This window comes from Barbus barbus (genome assembly GCF_936440315.1).
Source record: "Barbus barbus genome assembly, chromosome: 17".
Taxonomy (NCBI): Eukaryota; Metazoa; Chordata; class Actinopteri; order Cypriniformes; family Cyprinidae; genus Barbus; species Barbus barbus.
Window position 1 is genome coordinate 24,063,903 of NC_136745.1, and position 20,581 is coordinate 24,084,483.

Sequence of the window (20,581 nt, forward strand, 5' to 3'; positions counted from 1 at the left end):
CTCCGCCCACCGCTGGCCCCGCCTCCAATTCATCTACGTGACTGATGCACAAAACACATCTGGATTAATGACAGCGTTTTGCTCTCTTAAAAGACTTAAGAATGATATTAACACTAACTGTTCTTTCAATGAAACAATGAAAATTATTTGCATTTATTCTGGAATTGCTCTTACACAACATCATTTTGGTGTTACATTCTTGACTTTATCAAATATTATGTGAATCCTAATTTTGAGTTTACTTATAGAAATGTCATTTTTGGCTTTCATGAATGTGAAAAAAAGTGATGATTATTTTATAAACCTTAATTTCCTTTTAGCTAAATATCATATTCATAAATGTAAATTTTCTAAATGTAAACCTTTTTTTTTTACGATTCAAACTGGAAATGAAAAATTATTTTGAATCTATTGAATTCTCTACAAACGTGAAAGACTTTGTGGAAGGACTTGGACCTCCACAAGGACCTCCTTTGAACTGAAAGACTGGGTGTCCCCGAGCGGTTGTTGTGTTTTGACGATGACAATTGTTGTTGTTTTTGTTGTTGTTTTTTAGGCATTCAAAAAAAAAATAATAAATAAATAAAAATTTTAAGCGTTTCATATTCAATTTATTTTTAATTGACTTTATTTCTTATTTTTATCCTTTTTGTGTATATGTATGTATTTTCCAAATTACTGCTGCATGTGAAACTTTCTATTGATGCTATTTAACGTTCTTGAATGTGTTTGTATCATTTCTGTTACTTTAATAAAAAGTTTAATTTTGTGATTAATATATTTATACAATTAATATATTTAAATTAAATCATGTTTATTAGTTTTATTTAATTATAAATATTGTATTATATTTAGGCTGTATATACTTAATTTTTTGCTTTAGTCTATAGGCTATTTCCACTTTTTTGTAGTTTGTCATAATGCTCAACAACCACCAGTCCCACGGGTGAAGAGAAACTTTCTTTTCTTTTTTATTTTTAATAATAATAATAATAATGGCAGACTTGACTTGATATGGAAACACTCGGCTCAGTAGGCCTAACTTAAAGTAATATGATGATATGTCAATAGTAATATATTTAATGGCCAAGGGATAGTAAAAATACAATTATAGTAGAAAAAAAATATTATATTATTAGGGAAGTCCCAAATATATAATATATATATTTGAATTTTTGATTGTTTGGTCATTATAATGCCTGAGGCGACCTGCTTCATGTAAACATTTATTTAGCTACAGATATGACTGGAATCTTAATCCAGTACACAATACATATTTAAAACTCTATTAATTTATTTTGTGTACTATTAATTATTAAAGGATGCAGCTGTGATTTGGCTGGCTTTCGATACAGGACTAAAATGAGTACAGTTTGCAAACATGGCAATAGGGGGCGCTAGAGACCTTTAAACCGTCAAGTTCCTCCTTCTGGCTGTAGAGTAAAGACTGGGCGGGTCAACACATTAGACACATATAAACCAGCAGCCGCTTTTGTTTCTGTCTGTTGATCCTGAGGTGAGTAAATGGATAATTGAAATAGATTCGTCTAATGTAATCATGGTTTTTGGTTAGCAGATGGACGTTTCATCTGTCAATACCTTAGCTTAGCTCCTAGCCATGTATATTTAGCAGCTGTGATGATAACTGAAAATGGCCTCGTGCACGACAAGATGTTTTTCTAAATGCACGTTTTAATCGCCATTTTGAATTTGCATGTGGCGTTATTCGCTTATGTACTTTAATCTAAGTAGTGTTAAATGTGTTTATCGTGCATTTATGAGGTTCTTAATCAAACATATGCTGTAAGTTAGCTACACGGCCGGAAGAGGTCTCAAGCGGCTGCATCTAGTTACCTGTAGCTTTATGACTTTAAGCGTCCGCCATTTTGTGAACCATGCTTTAAAATGCACATGTAAAGGTCATGCAAACTGGTAAACCGAAATATTTAGTGCCTTTTGTAACCATATTAGTGAAGGTTTGTAAGTTAGCCTTCGCACGTGTTCAACAACTGCAGCTAGCCAGGCAGGGCCTATCAGCTAATGGTGGCAGAGTTAACCATCTACTCCAGAGAATGATGAATTTAAACGTGTTTCTGTAACCAAATAGCTTTTCTAACTTACTTAAGCGTGCAACAACATGTACTGGCATTTTGCATTGCTGTAACATGTAATGTTGTTAAAATTGTCTCGCGCTCTGGTCTCCCAACATGGTTAGGTTGGTCTGTTTGCTGGTTTTAGGCACTCTTTTTTTTTTTTTTGTTAGACCGGGTGATAGACCAGCTTATGCTGGTTTAAGATTTTAATTTGATTTAAAATGCACTGGATTATTCTCATGCATAAATGTCCCTCCCCTGCAGTGGTAATAGTGGAAAGCATGGCTGAGGCAGACCGACCAGGGAAGCTCTTCATCGGTGGCCTGAACACTGAAACTAGTGAGAAGGTCCTTGAAGCATATTTCAGCAAATTTGGCAGAATATCAGAAGGTAATTGTAGTTTTTCTATTATTTAAATTACTTATACATCTGTCTTTCTAATGTGAGAGAAATGCATTGTAACTTGTTTTAGGCAAGAGCTAAAGTGTTATTGAAGCATTTGGTGTAACCACATGTTTTACTCCAACTTGTCTTTTGTAGTTCTGTTGATGAAGGATCGTGAAACGAATAAATCTAGAGGCTTTGCATTTGTTACTTATGAAATTCCCGCTGACGCAAAAGATGCAGCGAGAGAAATGAATGGAAAGGTGAGTAGTAATGGTGTGAACTTCAGGTTTGTGAGCTGTGATGAAGAATTGTGGCTGTGATCTGTTTGAACTGATATAGCCCACGATTGTCCTCTAAGAAGTTCTGAGCTTACATAATGAATGCACATTTTGCTTGCATCTATTTGTCTGTCTAATTTAAGAGCAATTTCCTAAACGGTGTTTTGTGTGTTAAAGCCCCTTGATGGCAAGCCTATTAAAGTGGAACAGGCCACAAAACCTCAGTTTGAGTCTTCAGGACGCCGTGGTCCACCACCATCACGGAGTCGTGGCCCTGCTAGAGGTCCGCGAGGATCCAGGGGACCACCAAGCAGAGGTGTATATTTATATATAAATTGTGTATATTAATATGTAAATTGTGCCATGATGACACTATTTTGATGATCTGTTTGAACTGATTGTCCTCTAAGAAGTTCTGAGCCTATGCTTAATATGCATGCTTGCTGCCAAAATATTACCAAGATAACGTAGGTATTGTAGAACCCTTCTTTAAAGGCATGTCATCCAGAGGGCCACCACCACTGAAAAGAGGCCCCCCAGTTCGGAATGGAGGACCCCCACCCAAGAGATCTGCACACTCTGGGCCAATGGGCAGATGTGAGTTTTGAGAACATGCAGATTTATAGTGTTAATCATCTGAACCATAAAATCATTATTTTCTCAATGCGTTTAACAGCACCAATGTCCAGAGACCGGGACCCATACGGCCCTCCTCGCAGAGATTCTCTGTCACGACGGGATGATGGTCCTCCGCCTCGTGATGACCACTACAGTAAAGAGAGGTGGGATGATTAAAAAGCATGCATAATTCAGAAATGAAGATGGGGAAACTTTAAATATCAGGTTGAAAAAACATGGAAGTGTTGCCTTAACTGAAATATTTACAAAAATGAAAGGGTTATTAGTTTAACCGAAAATGACTCCATGATTTACTGACCCTCAAGCCATCCTAGGTGTACATGTCTGTCTGTCTTCCAGGTGAATACAATTGGCATTATATATTAAATTTTCTAGCTCTTCCAAGCTTTATAATGGCAGTGAATGGGTGTTGAGATTTTGAAGTCCAATTAAGTTAATCCATCCATCATAAAAGGGCTCCATAAAGGCCTTCTGAAGTGAAGCAATGTGTTTGTGTAAGAAAATATCCATATTTAAAACTTTATAAACCGTTCTCAAGCTTCCAATACCTGTGTACACGTTCATGAGTGGCATTCCAGCAGGTTACGTAGGCTCTGGTGAGAATCTACTAGTCTCGTGAGTACCAAGTTTTCTTTACAAAAGGAAAACAAATCTCCATTTTGTACGTTTTAATTCGTGCACGCAGAAGATGGAGATTACAGTTACAGTAAAATTTAATTTTTTTCACATTAACGCGTCACTTTGAGCACTTTTTATGATGGCTGGACACATTTTATTGGACTTCAAAATCTCAGCAGTTATTAAAGCTTGGAAGAGCCAGGACGTTTTTTTTTTTTATATATAAACCAAATGTATTCATCTGAAAGAAGAAACCCAGATACACCTAGGATGGCATGAGGATGAATTAGTGTTTTCATTTTTGGGTAAATTATCCCTTTAAAGCTGAAATATCAAACTAATTAAAATTACTAAAACTCAGTTAAAATGAAAATTATAAATGCTAACTCAAAGTAATAAACTATGCTGGTGATTTAACACTAGACTAATAATCGTGCAGTATTCAGTGACACTCACAAGCTGTTGTTTTACAGCTACTCCAGCCGTGACTACATGAGTTCACGGGACAGTCGAGACTATGCCCCGCCACCACGTGATTACCCATACCGGGAGTATTCGGGCCATTCCAGTTCTAGAGATGACTATGGGTCAGGATCCAGAGGTTACAGGTGTGTGAACATCCTAAAACGTGTGATGGCAGTTTAAGAATTCAGCCTAACATCTGTTTCTTAGTGATCGTGATGGCTATGGTGGAGGGCGAGAGCCCAGGGGTTACATGGATCGGCCCAGTTCAGGCTCCTATAGAGACCCTTACGACAGTTACGGTAAGATTAAACCTTTAGTTTGGTGATAGGGGTTAAGGGGTCTCCACTCGAACTGCCTGTTTCGTGCCTGGAAAGGGCTGCCTCGTGTCATTGCCAAAAAGTGGAAACCTCAAATGCGGCGTCTTTTCATCCTGAGTGTTCCATTCCCCCCCCCAAAAAAAAACCCTGCACCAAGGAATCTCTTTCAAGCTGTTTTTTGCCCCCCCAAAATGTTCCAGTAGCTCTGTCCGAACAACCAACAGAGATCCAGTATCCAAACTACAATCTAAACGGAATTCAATCGAAACCAAGGAAAGTGCACTTACTCAACAGTGGCGTGCCAAAGGGCTCTGAGTGTCAACACTGCAGTTGGGTAGTCCAGGTATCTTAGGTTTAAATGGTCCCACACGTAACTTAAAATCCAAATTTGTTCTGTCCTCATTTGGAAAGTTTCTAACATTTGAGCTAGTCGTGACACAATTTTCGGGAAATGGGCACTTGACAACGCAGTATCATGCAAAGAATGTTGAAGTTAATTTTGCCAATTACATGACCCATTGACCCTGCAGGTAACTCACGCAGCGCCCCACCCTCAAGGGGTCCCCCTCCATCCTACAGTGGGAGTGGCGGAAGCAGTCGTTATGACGACTATGGCAGCAGTTCCCGGGATGGATATGGCAGTCGAGACAGTTATTCCAGCAGTCGGAGTGACCCATACTCCGGACGTTCACCACGACTAGCGGGTAGGCAGGAGCGAGGGCCACCCCCTCTTGAGAGAGGCTATCCTCGTGAATACAGCAGCTCAAGCCGTGGAGTGCCTCGGGGTGGTGGCCGAGGCGGCGGTCGGGCAGATAGAGGAATGGCCCGGAACAGATACTGAGATGGACTCTGGGGAGGAAAAAAATAAAGGAGAAATTGTAGCTTCTCGTTGAAGCGTTCAAGACTTTAAGATTCACAAAAAAAAAGCGTCCTTTTAAACTCTGGACTTCGAGCTTCAGTTTCAAGCTGTACTCAAATTTGTGAAGGTTTTTATTTTTATTATTATTTTTTTTCTTTTTTTTAAATTCAGATTTTCTTTTCTCTTGCCCACTTCCCATTTAATGGTACCGTTGCAAATCTTAAGTGTTCTTTTTGTATACTAGTGAATTGTTAAACCTGCAATGCCCTAACATATGGCTTTCATTTACCAATAAAGTGTTTTTAATCAAAGAACTTGAGCAACAACACTCTATTCAAGAGAATTAGAAATGATTATGCATAAATATTAATTTACCTCTTCAGTTTTCTATGGTGAGCAACCCCAAATTCCACTTATTATAGAAGCAATGCAGAATATTCATGTAGGCATGATTGTTCACATTGTTGGGGACTGGGCAAATGTCACCTTTTTCCAAACTCTATGGGTGTAGTTTTCCTCAGTGCAAATGGATCCTTCATCACAAAGCCTAAACATTGACGCCTTGCATCGACCAATCCAAAGACAACCAAATTGCAAGAAACAAATCAGCACCACAGATAAAACCTGTCAACAGCTGGTAAGCAAAGCAAACCCTTTTGTTCTGGTATAAGTCAAGTCTCGGTGTTATTTTGCAGCTTAGTGTAATTGTCAAACATCGACTTGGTTGCCCTGGCTTTTTCAAATCCAATCTGAAACAATATAATTTCCAACATTAACAAAACCTCACTTCTGCCTTCAAAGGAGTCTGTGATCCCTCTCCCCAACCACTGGATCACTTCAGTTTAGGAGGTCTTAGTCTCAAATTTCAGCCAGTTCTACTGTTGCCCTAACGGAGAAAATGTCTGGATTTTTATTTTTTTTTCTGCCCCTTTCAAATGAGAAATGGCCTTTTTTTTTTGTTATTTTTTTTAAAAAAAAGGATGTTAATGAGTCTCCTCAATGGATCTATATCTACAGCCAAATGTAAACCTCATAGCTGCAAAACCTCTTGAAACCTCCCAGTGGAACCCTTTTGAAAATGTAGTAAATTCACTTAGTATTAACAAAAAGCCAGAATGCTCTCAGTCATGCCATTTCTAACAAAGGAGACCACATGGAGAAAGACAGCACCCTATCAACAAACCTGGAAAACCAATCAGTTTGGGTCATTTGAGTTTTTGTGAAATTACGTTAAAAAATATTTGTCCCTTATGCTGAGCTACAACAGTTTGCTGATGGAGACTCTCATTGCAGGCTGAATGGAGGAAAAGGAGTTTGATGGTAATACCTCATTGCTGATCAGCCCGTTGCCATTTGGTGATGCATGATGGTCTCAAGTAAGATGCAGGTATGTGTAAGTCCTTAAATCTTTTAAAACTTGTATTTGGTGTTTTTCTACAATTATATTTTTTTTTCATCCAGATCCGAGCTATTCAGGTTCTTTGGAGGCTGCTGTTCATTGAGGCACGTGATGTTTAGATGGAGTCCTGGAGTGCTACAGATGAATTGCTCATTTATTTATTTTTTTGGCTTTTCAATAAACTATCATTTGAACTGAAATGAACATTGTCGGTGTATCTTATTTAATTGCTACTGTAATAGTGCTGTATTTGTATGGTCAAGTCTGTTCACTCTGAAAGGCTAATTTCATCTAAAAACGCAGTTGATCCATATGGAAAATTCTTGGGGCATTTTAAAGCAATCACAGTTCCTTTTGTGTCACTGAAATGTCAAAGAGCCTTTGTGTTGGTTATATGGCAGACGTCCACTGAAGAACTAAGTTGCCGGGCTGAATGGTCGTTGTAACATCAGTGAAAAAGCAGAAGCGCGACGGATGTGGGTAGCATCTCAACACATAGTGAGAGCTGGCGCACCAAGGGTGCAGCTAAATCTGAAAGGCCCATTGAGCCTAAAACTATGAACCCCGAGGAGCAGACTGTTACGTGGCTAATAACATTAGGCGTGCTTAATTCACCCAAAAAGAATATCGCTGATCCGGAGGAATTTCTGAAAACATCTCTCCGAGATGGGGTCGTCCTGTGTAAGCTTATGGAGCGCGTGCTACCTGGAGCCGTCTTAAAGGTAATCGATAATATGCATCATGCATGTTTCCTTGATTAAATAGTCGTAGTCTAGTGAATTGAATATTTTCAGAAATGCAAAAGTATCAGATACAGCCATGCGGAATTAACGGTGCACGATGCGTAATGCCGGATTACTCGCTGTTACAAGTAACACTTTGAGATGCATAGCATTTAGTAAAAGATACATTACATTTTGAAACCATTTTCAGCAAAGAAAGCGTGTTTGTTTATTCACGGCACAATTTAATCGAGATTAAATATGACTTCCTGTTACATGATAAATTGTTCCGCATTCTCACATTTTCAAAAAACAAAAGAAAAAGTTGTCGATCTTCACTTTAGTATAAAATACCAAGAGCATTTGTAAAGCAATGTTCTCTGGTTTGCAAAAGCTGTTTAACTCAGTCAGATCTCAGATTAATGTGTCTGTCTGCTAACCAATCCAGCTCCCTCTTGGCACATAAACTCGTTATTAATAACTAAGGTTTGCATTTTGGTTTTCCTCGGAATAAAATTATTTAAAAATTATTTTAATTTAAACTCTCTAAATCCGTGCTTTGATCAAGGGGTGAAAATATCGAGCTCATTGAAAAGTATAACGAATGTGCTGATCAATTCAACAACTTGTAAAGTTTCTCTGTTTTATAAAGGGCTCATTATAAGTTTTCTTGGTTCATGTCTTCCTCCCTTCATTTTTTAAAAGTTTAAATGTTTCATACCGCTTTACTGATTTTAACACGTCGCTATATGAAAGTATTTACATTATATTAGTGAACGAATCATTCTTTTGAGTCGGATCTTTTTAATGAATTGGATTAGTCGGTTCGCGAAATGGGGCTGAACAAATCGTGTGTGGGGGGGGGGGGGGGGGGAGGGGGAGGGGGTGGGGGTCAGCCAATAGGTGTAAATTAATTAATGTAAATTATATTTAAGATCTAAATGACTTTTATTACGAGCTGAAGTTTTGCTGCAAACAGACACGTGGAATAAAGTGCACAACGTTTTTGGGGGTCTTAAAAACGTAATAATCAACATTATGCGTCTATAGCTTTATTTGAACGTTTTATTTATGCCATATGATATACCACGCCTGGATGTCCCGTCACGGACGTCAATGCGCAAAAGAATGAGTCGGTTCTTTTGAACGGAACTGTTCGAAAGTTCGAAGGAAATGAATCGGACTTGCCAACACTAGTAAACAACGAGTAGAATCTTGCTGTGCAAACATCGTCACTTCCTCCAAAATATGTTTTCCTGGTGCGAAAGGGCCCAATGAGATCTAGCATAGATACTGGCTGTGTGTCTGTGTAACAGGACGAAGCTGGCGCAAAGAAACAGTTACTTTGTAAACATTTAGCATGCGATCCTGGACAGCTGTGGCAGGGTACAATGTGGCTCATAGGCTAGGTTGACATTTACTTCAAAAAAGGAGATCTTGTTGATCTCAGGTGGTCCTGTGTGTTGCAGTGAGCTCGAAGCAAAGTTGAGATTATTTACATCGCCATTCTTCCGTTGGTTTTCAGTATTCAACTGAACCCAGATGCGAAGCGGACTGCATTGGAAACATTCGAGAGTTTCTGAAAGGATGCCAGTCTCTAAAGGTTGAGGTAAGATCATTTTTCTATACATTTCTGTGCATGAGTGAGCTGGGATCACACAAATGCAACGATATGCTAATGAAGGGTCATGCCTTTGAGAGAAACAGCTGAGTGTGTATTAATATTTGGCCCGTAGGCTGAAGATACATCACTCTTTTAGGCAGAAGTGCACCACAAATAATAACCTAAATGTGTTCTAGTGTATATGCATTAAAATACATTTCAGATTAAAGCTGTATTTATAAACATTGATTTTATGATTTGCATAACATAGTGTTAATTTATGTGAAATACTGTATTTAATCATTTATATTAAGTATTCGTGCAGAGTACTTCTTCCTTCTATTTTAGTTTAGCTCTCCCTGAGGACAGGCAAATAAATAGCAGGGTTTTGTTTTGGTTTTGCACATGTGCACAAATTTGCACAATATGCCAGTAAACAAGATTGCACATAATACTAGCTCTTCCGCTTGTGCATTTCATTTATTATGGTCATTATGGTCCTGACCTGCAGCAGCATTACAGACCTCTCAAGAAGATGATCGGGAATTATAACTATCACAGTAAACATTTTCAGTCTGCAAGCTCTACACACAGACAAATTATGATGCCACACCCTCTGCAATGACAGTATTCTTGGACTGAAACTATGATCAAAATCTTGTTACAGAGTGATAAACTGTTCATATATGGTGAACATGACTCATTAGTGCCCTGTTACTTTTTTAAAGGTAATGTTTGGCTTTGACTTAATAACAGAAAGCTTGCTAATGGAATTGTGGTTTTGTTTGACCTTCATTGAAATAGCTTCAGTTTTTATGGTCGAAACTCATTTGTAAGAGTATACATTTAACATCTTGCCTCTGATCTATTCAGAAGGCCAGCGGTAGACTAGTTTTTTCTAATAGTCGACAGAAAAGCGCTGATGCAGGTAAATGAGAGCATATAAGATGCACAGAAATTTCAGCATAAGCAAACATTTTACACAGCGTTTGCTCAAAATTTAAAAAACAGAAAATGTGGGCTATGCATGGACAATGCTCTTTGAATTTTTGCGACTGACACCAGGCAGAGTGACCATGATGGTGAGAGTAGCTGGGAATAGGTGGCGATATACTGTGATGCTGAATTTATGCCACGGCATAAACTCATGTTTACCTGGGCTGCGTTTCCCAAAAGCATCGTAAGCTTAAGTTGATTGTAGCTCCATTGGTTTCAATTGGTCTACGATGTACTTAAGCTTGCGATGCTTTTGGAAAACGCAGCCCCGATTTGTAAATGTAATTCTGGAACATGATTAGATAAAAGAATGCACATGTTTTTGAGTTGTCCTGTCTTCGAGAACTGCACAAAAAAAACTAAATCTCCCTGTGCCGGTGTAGTCCAACATATGACTCATTTGAACAACTTTCATTTCATTTTTACTCAGCAAGTTTTATTTTATTTTATTTTTTGTCTGGCATTTAAATATTTATTTACTGGTTTTATTAGGTCTACCATTACTTTGGAAATGACCAAAGGTAAAAAATATTCTGTAAAAATATGTATATATATCATAAATGTTATATTTATTATCAACTAAAATATTAACAATACAATCATAGAAATGTATTTTTAAGAAAGCTCCTGTCTCATTCTCTTTGAAAAGCCCAATGGGCAAATGGTTGATGCAAGTCGTGTGACTAGACAGAGAAGCAAGTCGCATAACTTTCACTTCTGCTTTTAAATGAGCTGAAAACGAGAAGTATTGTAACACAAGCTAAAGCTTGATATGAGCCTTGTTACATTATTGATGAGAGAGAAATGCAAACAACAAATAACCCAAAGAAAATAGTGAATATAATCTTAAAACTGCACTGATTATTCGTCTAGTTGCATCCTCCATAGCGAAAGATGCTTCTTGCATTGCTGTGTAAACACTATTATGTTTTATTTAAAACATGAAACCGTATCCTAAGCAAGAAAGGGGATAGCTGTCTGTACCCAGCGTCTGACAGGGCCTGCAGACCAAACGCCAAACCAGCATCTCAAAATGTGGGTCACACTGAAGTTTATTTTCCTAACCAGTGAAATGTTTTACCAAGGTTCTTTATAGGGGTTGTCATGATAAATTGATATGGATCATTGCATCGATCAAATGAGATGTTATATATCAATGGAGCATGCAAAAATCCATTAATCTTTTATGATTCATTTTCTATACTGTTTAAAAATGAAAGTGTGTTTCAGGGAGTTCAATTAAATGTTCTTTCATATTTTGTTTGCATTTTTAATAAAAATGTAACTGGTTGTGTAAAATATGCACTTTATATCATGATATCAATATATTGAAACCTTATTGTGAATATCCTGTTCCAAATATCATATTGCTGGATAAGAGATTCTATGTCAGATCGTAACGTGAGGAAAATCCAATATATACCTTTTTTATCTATAGATAAAACCTGACTCTCCTCTGATTTCTGACCTACTTCTGCAGCTTCTGCTTCTGTCTGTGGACAGTTTTTTTGTGTGTTTGACTTGTGTCTGTTTCTTAGGGCTTTGATCCAGAAAGCTTATATACTGGGGAGAACTTCAGCAAGGTTGTGTCGACACTCTTAGCAGTAAACATCGCCACTCAAGGTAATTCATAATGTTACGGTCATGTGTTCTTCACTTATATTCCATGTCTTTTCTTTCCTTGAGTACTGTAGGCATCAGCTTTGTTTTTATTGCGCTTTATACAAGAGAAAGTTTCAAAGCAGCTTCACAGTATTAAACAGAATCATTAATGCAAACATCAAAAATGAGGCAAATCCAAATTCTGCCATGAAGTCGATAGTGATTATTCAGCTCCAGACAGTTCAGTGTGTGTTCAGTTCAATTCATTAATAGTGTGAAGTTGATTCATTATAAAACAAGTCCAGTTCAGCAATAAGCAGCTCTGTTGAAGACAGTAGTGTTGTTATTCTGCTTGAGTCAGTTCAGTGTTGATTCAGTTCAGTTCAATAACAGTTTCGATGTTGCAAAATCCATCAAGTATTTATAAATTGGATTTAGCTGTAAAGCAGAAGAAAATAAAACAGAAGACAAAACCTAAGGAGAAACCAGACTGAGTCTGGGGACCGGTTTTCCTCTGTCCCATATAGCCTAAATGTGTGAACACATTTCTTCAGTCGAAAAGAAATTAAGGTTTTTGATGAAAACATTTCTCCATATAATGGACTTCAGTGGGACCCAAACGGTTCAAGGTCCAAATGACAGTTTCAGTGCAGCTTCAAAGGGCTTTAAACGATACCAGACGATAAATAAGGGTCTTATCTAGCGAAACGATCGGTCATTTAAAAAATAAATAAAAAAGTTTAAGTTTTATAAGCACAAATGCTCGCCTTGCTCTGTTCTGTGATGCACGTTCGTGACGTCACGTAATACGCAATTACGTGGAAAAGGTCACGGTTGACTTAGGCAGAAGTACCGAGTCAGTGTTTACAAATGTGCGGAAGGAGGACCATGTACACATATTCAAATGTCTTTGTGTCAGTTTATCGTTTAAAATGCCCATTTCGTGTGCGTATCTTGGGTGTTTTAATATTAAAAAGCCTAAAAGAAAATTTTGGATTTCACGTCAACCATGACCTTTTCAACGTAATTGCGTATTACGTGACGTCACGAACGTGCATCACAGAACAGAGCAAGGCGAGCATTTGTGCTTATAAAACTTAAACGTTTTTATTTATTTTTGAAATGACCGATCGTTTCACTAGATAAGACCCTTATTCATCGTCTGGTATCGTTTAAAGCCCTTTGAAGCTGCACTGAAACTGTCATTTGGACCTTGAACCGTTTGGGTCCCACTGAAGTCCATTATATGGAGAAATGTTTTCATCAAAAACCTTAATTTCTTTTCGACTGAAGAAAGAAAGACATGGACATCTTGGATGACATGGGGGTGAGTAAATTATCAGCAAAAGTTTTTTTTAAAAGTGAACTAATCCTTTAACACAGACAGTCTTAACACATGCTGTAGTGTGCAGGACATTTTTAGAAAATTAGCTCCTGATGGTCACTTATGAGCTGCAAAGAATGTCTCTGTTTACAAGCAGGATGGTAGGCACTCAATAATCACTCAGTGTTATGGTTTTGGTGGAAATGAGCCATATCTTTCCTGTTGGATGTTCCCTTGGGACCTGTTGGAACAACTGTCTTCATTCATCCTGTTAGCATCAACGAGTTTTGTTTTTCTAAGTAGTAGGTGTAATGATTCAATTCCAAAGTGGTTCAGTAAATGTATTTTAATTCCATTACCAGTTGAAGTTCATTTTTAGAAGCCTGCGAATATGGATGGGATGGATATCACATGGCCATGCAAGTTTATCTCAGGCAAATGCACAGTAGGCCTTTTAATGCGCAGTAAACATGAGATAAAAATCACATTTTTCTCAGGATGAGGATGACTGACCTCTTGTATTTGCTCTGTGAACGTCAAGAGGTGATTTGTCTGGGGTCGTACCCGCATCTGTGTCTTTCAGCTGCAGCTGCTCTCTACTACTGGAGGCAACAGACAGTTGCTTTTTGTAGGGCCTGTTCAGGCGGCTGACTGCATCTGCATAAGCATGCGGAATCCATGAGGCATGTAGTTATTCTCAGGTTTTGCTTCCTTGTCATGTTTCCCACAGCTCCTTGCGGCTGCTGCTTTTAGAGGAGAGTGTGTCCTCCTTGTTACTGCACAAGTCTTTCTCAAGTTCCACAGGATTGCTTTACAACAGTTTTTCCACATTAGCAATATTTATATCTCTATAAATAGGCATATAAATAAAAAAGTACACAGGCTGCTTTTATTGGATCGAAATAGTTAAAACAGTTGTTTTTATTTTATTTTATTGCAATTAAAAAAAATGCTATGTTTTCTATTTCAGTGTCAGATGATCCTTCAGAATTCATTCTAATATACTGATTTGGTTCTCAAGAATTCTTATTATCAGTGTTGAAAACAGTCGAGCTGCTCAATATTTTTGCGGAAACCATGATACATTTTTAAAAATAGCATTAAATTGAAATATAAATATTTTAACCTTATAAATGTCTTTACTGGCACTTGTGATTAATACATTCTTACATAAATGTATCAAAATATTATAAATGATAGTTTGTATGCATTTAAAAGTCACGCAGTGTTTTGTTATCTATTATTAATATATTTCTTATCTTTAAGACGGCATTTCTTATTATTCAGGTATTCTTAAAAAAAAAATGACTTTGTATGACACTAAAAGTCATTAATTGGATCAATGTTATGGTGAAGAATTTCCATTTTTGAGTAAGTAACTCTTCAACAAGGATTGCTTGTCATTCTGAACAACGCTCCTCTCTTATTTATTAATAAATTATTAATATGGAATCTTGTTTACTCTTGATCCAACTTTAAATGTTTGCAAATAGCTTTGCAAACTCTTTATTAAAGTAAGATTAAAATGATGTGTTAGTTCTTAAGAATGACTCCCTAATAAGTGCAGATTAAGCGGGGGCAGATAGATTTGACTGGATTTGTGTTAAAACGATCTCTATGATGAAACAGTGAGGTTTTCGCTCTGAAGTGCGCTTAAGGCATAGAGAAGACGTTCCCTCGCCTGGCCTTATCTGGGTTCTCTGTTGTGTTGGCTGAGGAACGTTTGGAGCAGGTTCACACACACTGTTTGTACACCGTGGGTGTTCGGAAAGAGCCTGCCGTGAAATCCAGCAGACATGCTGAGCTTTTATTGTGTAGATGGAGTGACGTGTGAGTCAGTGAAGAGCCCCAGAGGCCCCTGCAGCGCTGGAGATCTGTCAGGACCCAGAGTGCAGCAAATGGGGCACCTGACTGTTTTCTTCTATAATATACTCCATGCCTCCTCATACCTTATCTCCCTCTATTTATGAACAACAGATTGCTCTTAGCAAATTAATATGAGCTAATCATGGTATGCTAAGATTTGATAAGAATATGCAATGTTGTTTTTGTGAATTTTTGTGACTAAATACTAAGTTTTAGGGTTTCAGGCCTTGCTTTGGTTAGACTCGAGCACACTTTGTCTGTAGTAGACTGACTTCTCTTTGATGCTTGTCGTCATACATTGGAGAGAGTATGTGTCTGGCTGCTTTCAGCAGTTGTTTGTTGTAACCCATATGCTAGTGCATTGAGCTGTGGACTATTGGTGGTTTAACTTCACAGACACGGCAGAATTACGAATGGGTGAGTGAGTGAGTGCTCTAGTTTGGGTGTTTAAAGATAACCGAGTGACCTGGCTTCACACTGTACTACATTTAACGGGTCTAATAGACCATTTTACATGTCCTGGGTGTAATCCATACATAGTAAAAAGAACAGTTTTAATACACATGCTCAAGAAATATTTGTATTATACGTTTTTATTAAACAGTTGGTGCTGCTTAATATTTTTGTGGAAAAGTGTTTTTTTTTTTTTTTTATGAATATAAATTCCAAAAGAAAAGTATTTATTTGAAATATAAATCTTTTGTAACATTATAAATGACTTTACTGTCACTTTTTTTTTTTTTTTTTAATCAATTTAGTGCATCCTTGCTGAAGAAAAATATAAAACTGACCCTAAACTTTTAAGCAGTAGTGTATGTTTATTAATATAGTAATTCTTATGACCCTAATGTTAGATGTGTTTAAACAAATTTGGACACCTCATGATGTGAAATATGATGTGACAATAAATCATACAGCATAATACGGAGTGAGTAATTTGAATGTCACACTGTATGAAAAATAAAAGAGAGCAACATTTGCTAACGCTACTTCATATTTTTATGCATGTCATTCGTCTGTTTCTCAAGTGTAACAGGCCATGAAGAGTACACAGGTACAGAATCAACTGTAGAAACTTTGTTCAGGGCTTTCTGTATATCCATATAAGTAAACCTATAATCATATACAAATGTATATGCTCTCAGTAAGTGAGAAATGCTATCAGTTGTACGCTTTATTTTCTATATTTTTAAAACTTTTCTTTTATTTTCTCCTTGTATTCAGATACCCCTAATAGATCATGTCCACAGCCCAGTGCCTCTGCTCCTAGCCTGTCAGCCCCATCACAAGCTGTCCCCAACTTAAAGTCCAGCAGGTCTTTACGGAGGCAGTCAAAAGCTGTGGTAAGAAATATGAACACTGCTGTAAATCCTGATAACAGTTGTATTAAAACAACAAAACATTTGTAAAGTTCTTTAAAAGTAATTTACATTTTTCAGCTAATTTCAAAACATAAATGACAGATTACTCTTAAACTTAATACCCAGTTTATTAGAAGGCTTTTTAGAAAAGTTTGTAAGATTTGGATGGGCTTAATAGTGTCACTTCCGCTATATTGTAAAGACGTATATCAAACTATTAAGGAACATGAGTATGCAAATAACCCCAGCAGTGTATTCTGCATTATGTATTTCGGCAGTCATTTTAATTATTTGTTCAGAATGACTGCTCTATTATAACAATATTGCTATAACCTCAGAACATGTACACGTTTTTGTAGTTACAAATAATCAACCCTAATGTTGAAATATGTAATCATGAACATTTTCTTGTTGAATTTCTAAATTATTGTGGTATTTTAAATATTTGATATTTTAAATAATTGTTTAATGGAATTATACAAATTCATCATTACAGTGTATAATTGAAAGCCAGCCTAAACTGCAAATTATCAAATGTTTTTATTTATCATTTCATGCAATTACAGAACATTATAAATATTATAACAGCTTTTAAGTGAATTTAAAACAATATTCACGTAAACCCATTATAATAAATGTGACATTTAATTGTGTATTTATATTTCTGTCTCTGTATTTTAAATGAGAGCTGAGACAGTTAATTTTGCACATTAATTTTCACTATAAATGAATAAATAATAAAATCACTTGATGCTGTGAAAATTGTTAAACAGCAAATGTTAATATAAAAAATGAACACATTATGTTTCTCAGCCCTAATAATTTAATGCTACAACTAGCTTCCCATAGACTTCTTATTGTCATTATTAGGGACTTGTCCAGGATTTTAGTATTTTCTCATGACAGGAATTATTTCCCTCTTGATGTGAATAGATGACAATTTTTGTTGTAGATATTTGGCATGCAGAAATTAGAGTGTTTTTGTGATCACCATTAAAATGATCAAGAATACTGCCTACTGAGGTTTTTCATCTGTTGCTGTTGTGTCCAGGAAATGTCGGAAAATGGAGGTGGCGGGCAGCTGGTGGTCAAGGCACGCTTCAATTTCAAGCAGAACAATGAGGACGAGCTGTCTTTCAACAAGGGCGAGCTCATCCATGTCACACGCCAGGAGGAAGGTGGATGGTGGGAGGGAAACCTTAATGGCAAAACCGGCTGGTTCCCTAGCAATTACGTCCGAGAGATCAAGCCATGTGGTGAGTGGGCAATCCAAGATATTGTCTTACATGTTTGCATTGTTTGAAACCTAATAAAACAGGTTTCCCCTTCTTTTTTTTTTTCTCCAGATAAACCGATTTCTCCGAAAGCGGTAAAAGGACTTGACGTTCCTCAGTTGACTAAAAATTATTACAATGTGGTAAGTTCTTTTAAACGTGTGAACAGATTCCAAAAAGGACATGTAAAGAAATGTTAACTTCTTATGTGAATGCATTATTTGTTTCTCAGGTGGTGCAAGACATTTTGGAGCATGAGAGAGAGTTTATCAAAGAACTGCAGACGGTACTCGTCGGCTACCTGCGCCCTCTACAGGCCAGCGACAAGTAAGAGGACAACTCAGACATTACCATGGCATCAGGGATCCTTTGATATCAAAGCTTATTGATATTTTGGGGAACTGGGCTGGTCAATAAAAACCCATGTGCATAATGACTCTTCTGTCGGCTCTCTCTGCAGGCTGTCTAGTGCGGACTGCTCCAGTCTGAATGGGAATTTAGAGGACATCCTTTCTTTCCAACAGGGACTGTGTCTTGCCTTAGAGGAGTGCTCCAAGTAAGAGCTGCATTTCAGTGTCTGTATTTCAGTCTTCATATACTCAAATGACTACTTGATTCTCTTTTTGGTGAAAGTCTTACCCTTTGATATTACAGCGCCATCTGGTAAAATGGAAAATACAATTTTTTGCACCCTCAGATTCCAGATTTTCAAATAGTTGTATCTCAACCAAATGTTGTCCAATCCTAACAAACCATACATCAATTGAAAGCTTCTCAATTTCAAAAAATGTACCCTTATGACTGGTTTTGTGGGCCAGGGTCACATTTGATTGCTGCTTGATTACTTTTCTAAATTTCTAACAAATGTTTTCAACTGTTAATCATTTCCAAACATCTAAACCAGACAGGGTTAACCTTACAGTAGTACTCGACACTGATTACTGTCAGAATTTCAAAATAGTTCATCACTTGAATTATGATTATAATATTTTAATTTTAAACCACAGTCACCACAAAATCAGACTTTGGCACCTCTTTTTACTTTGAGATCATTCTGAGGTTAAATAAAGATTTAAAATCATAACAAGAAATAGTTTAATATCTATGATACTGTTCAAATAGCTATGACAGGAAACACTGGCATCTAACAATGCCTTGGGGAAAACAAATAGTTAATCTTAAAAAATAAAGCATATACATCAACCCAAATTGGAAATAAAGCAGTTATCGAATAAGTATGTGTCCTAAACTCCTGGTGCATTTGTGTCAATGCATGAGCATGTGTGTGTGTGAAAATATTCAGATGTAATCCCCTTTGAAATCATTAACATTTTTATAAGTAACTAATATAATTACACATTTTCTCTAACAGATTACAGTTACATTTATTTTGTAATTGAATTATGTAACACCTTTACATGTAACTAGTTACTCCCCAAAACTGGTTATTTGGCATAAAAAAAATAATAATTAAAAGTCAGATAAAGTATCAGGGCTGATCTGTGTGTTTTTGGCTTACAGGATGCCAGAGGGCCAGCAGCGGATTGGCGGCTGTTACCTGAACCTGATGTGTCAGATCAGAACACTGTACTTGTCCTACTGCTCCAGCCATCCTTCTGCAGTCTGTGTGCTGACTGATCACAGGTCAGTGTTCACAAAATTGTCATTGACATGTTGTTGGCTTTTGTTAATCTTCCAGAACACAAATTAAGATATTTTTCATGAAACCCTCCATCAAAAGCTCATTCCACAAAAACTTACAAAAAGTACACTGTAAAAGTGATCCAAATGTATCAAGCGGTTTAATTCAAGTCTTATGAAGACTGCAGATCTCCACTGTTCCGGGTGTGTGTTCACGGTGTGTGTGTGTGTTCACGGTGTGTGTGTGCACGTTGGATGGGTTAAATGTAGAGCACAAATTCCGAGTATGGGTCACCATACTTGGCAGTATGTCACTTCACTTCAGATAACTTACATATAAATGTTGATCAACGCACATCAAATAGAGCACATAAAATATGGTAAACAGATGCTCAAGCATGTCATGCAAGTACTGTTGAGCTTCCATTTTATGTATGTAACATATTTTATGTGCTTTATGTACAGGTATGTGTATTGATTAAATATTAAATAATTTATTTAATGTTTTATTTGTTAGGGACAGATACAATAAACATAGATGAAACTGAAATAACAGTCATCCCATGCATACGGGTACATCTAAAAAAATTAGAATATCGTGAAAAAGTTAATTTTTTCTTGTAAGTTATTTCAAAAAGTGAAACTTTCATATATTTTAGATGCATTACATGTAAAGTAAAACATTTCAAAAGTTTTTTTTGTTTTAATTTTGATGATTAGAGCTCACAGCTCATGAAAGTCAAAAATCAGTATCTCAAAATATTAGAATATTTACATTTGAGTTTCAATTAATGATCATCCCTACAGTATAAATTCCGGGTATCTCTTGTTCTTTGAAACCACAATAATGAGGAAGACTGCTGACTTGGCAATGATCCAGAAGACAAACATTGACGCCCTCCACAAAGAGCGTAAGTCACAGAGGGTCATTACTGAAAGGTGTGGCCATTTACAGAGTGCTGTATCAAAGCATATTAAATCCAGAGTTGACTGGAAGGACGAAATTGGGTAGGAAAAGGTGCACAAGCAACAGGGATGACCACAAGCTTGAGAATACTGTCAAGCAAAGCCGATTCAAACACTTGGGAGAGCTTCACAAGGAGTGGACTGAAGCTGGAGTCAGTGCATCAAGAGTCA

The 20,581-nt window shown here is 37.0% G+C and overlaps 2 protein-coding genes across 8 annotated transcripts in view; both read left to right on the forward strand.

Moving 5' to 3' along the window:
* The first annotated feature begins 1,426 nt into the window (after positions 1-1,426).
* On the forward strand, positions 1,427-7,255 carry LOC306883731 (RNA-binding motif protein, X chromosome-like). Of its 5 annotated transcripts, none has more exons than XM_079439157.1 (11): positions 1,427-1,516; positions 2,358-2,483; positions 2,634-2,740; positions 2,936-3,074; positions 3,239-3,355; positions 3,435-3,540; positions 4,489-4,623; positions 4,688-4,779; positions 5,328-6,293; positions 6,950-7,043; positions 7,118-7,255. In XM_079439157.1, exons 2-9 carry the CDS (start codon positions 2,375-2,377, stop codon positions 5,636-5,638), a joined length of 1,116 nt encoding a protein of 371 aa, XP_079295283.1. In that variant the 5' UTR covers positions 1,427-1,516; positions 2,358-2,374; the 3' UTR covers positions 5,639-6,293; positions 6,950-7,043; positions 7,118-7,255. The 5 variants fall into 5 exon arrangements, with proteins under 5 accessions (XP_079295283.1, XP_079295281.1, XP_079295285.1 ...); XM_079439158.1 differs by having other exon boundaries at positions 1,436-1,516; positions 2,367-2,483; XM_079439155.1 differs by having other exon boundaries at positions 5,328-7,043.
* A 259-nt stretch (positions 7,256-7,514) lies between these two features.
* The window catches only part of LOC306883732 (rho guanine nucleotide exchange factor 6-like), a 29,641-nt gene continuing 16,574 nt past the window's right edge, over positions 7,515-20,581 (forward strand). For 2 of the 3 annotated variants that reach the window (XM_079439161.1, XM_079439162.1), the window contains exons 1-9: positions 7,523-7,777; positions 9,303-9,386; positions 11,915-11,999; positions 16,393-16,511; positions 17,581-17,785; positions 17,876-17,946; positions 18,036-18,130; positions 18,264-18,359; positions 19,325-19,447. In XM_079439161.1, the coding sequence (XP_079295287.1) occupies positions 7,613-7,777; positions 9,303-9,386; positions 11,915-11,999; positions 16,393-16,511; positions 17,581-17,785; positions 17,876-17,946; positions 18,036-18,130; positions 18,264-18,359; positions 19,325-19,447 (1,043 nt within the window). In that variant the 5' untranslated portion in view covers positions 7,523-7,612. Of the gene's footprint in view, positions 7,778-9,302; positions 9,387-11,914; positions 12,000-16,392; positions 16,512-17,580; positions 17,786-17,875; positions 17,947-18,035; positions 18,131-18,263; positions 18,360-19,324; positions 19,448-20,581 lie in introns of all 3 variants that reach the window. The other variant, XM_079439160.1, reaches the window with a different exon arrangement.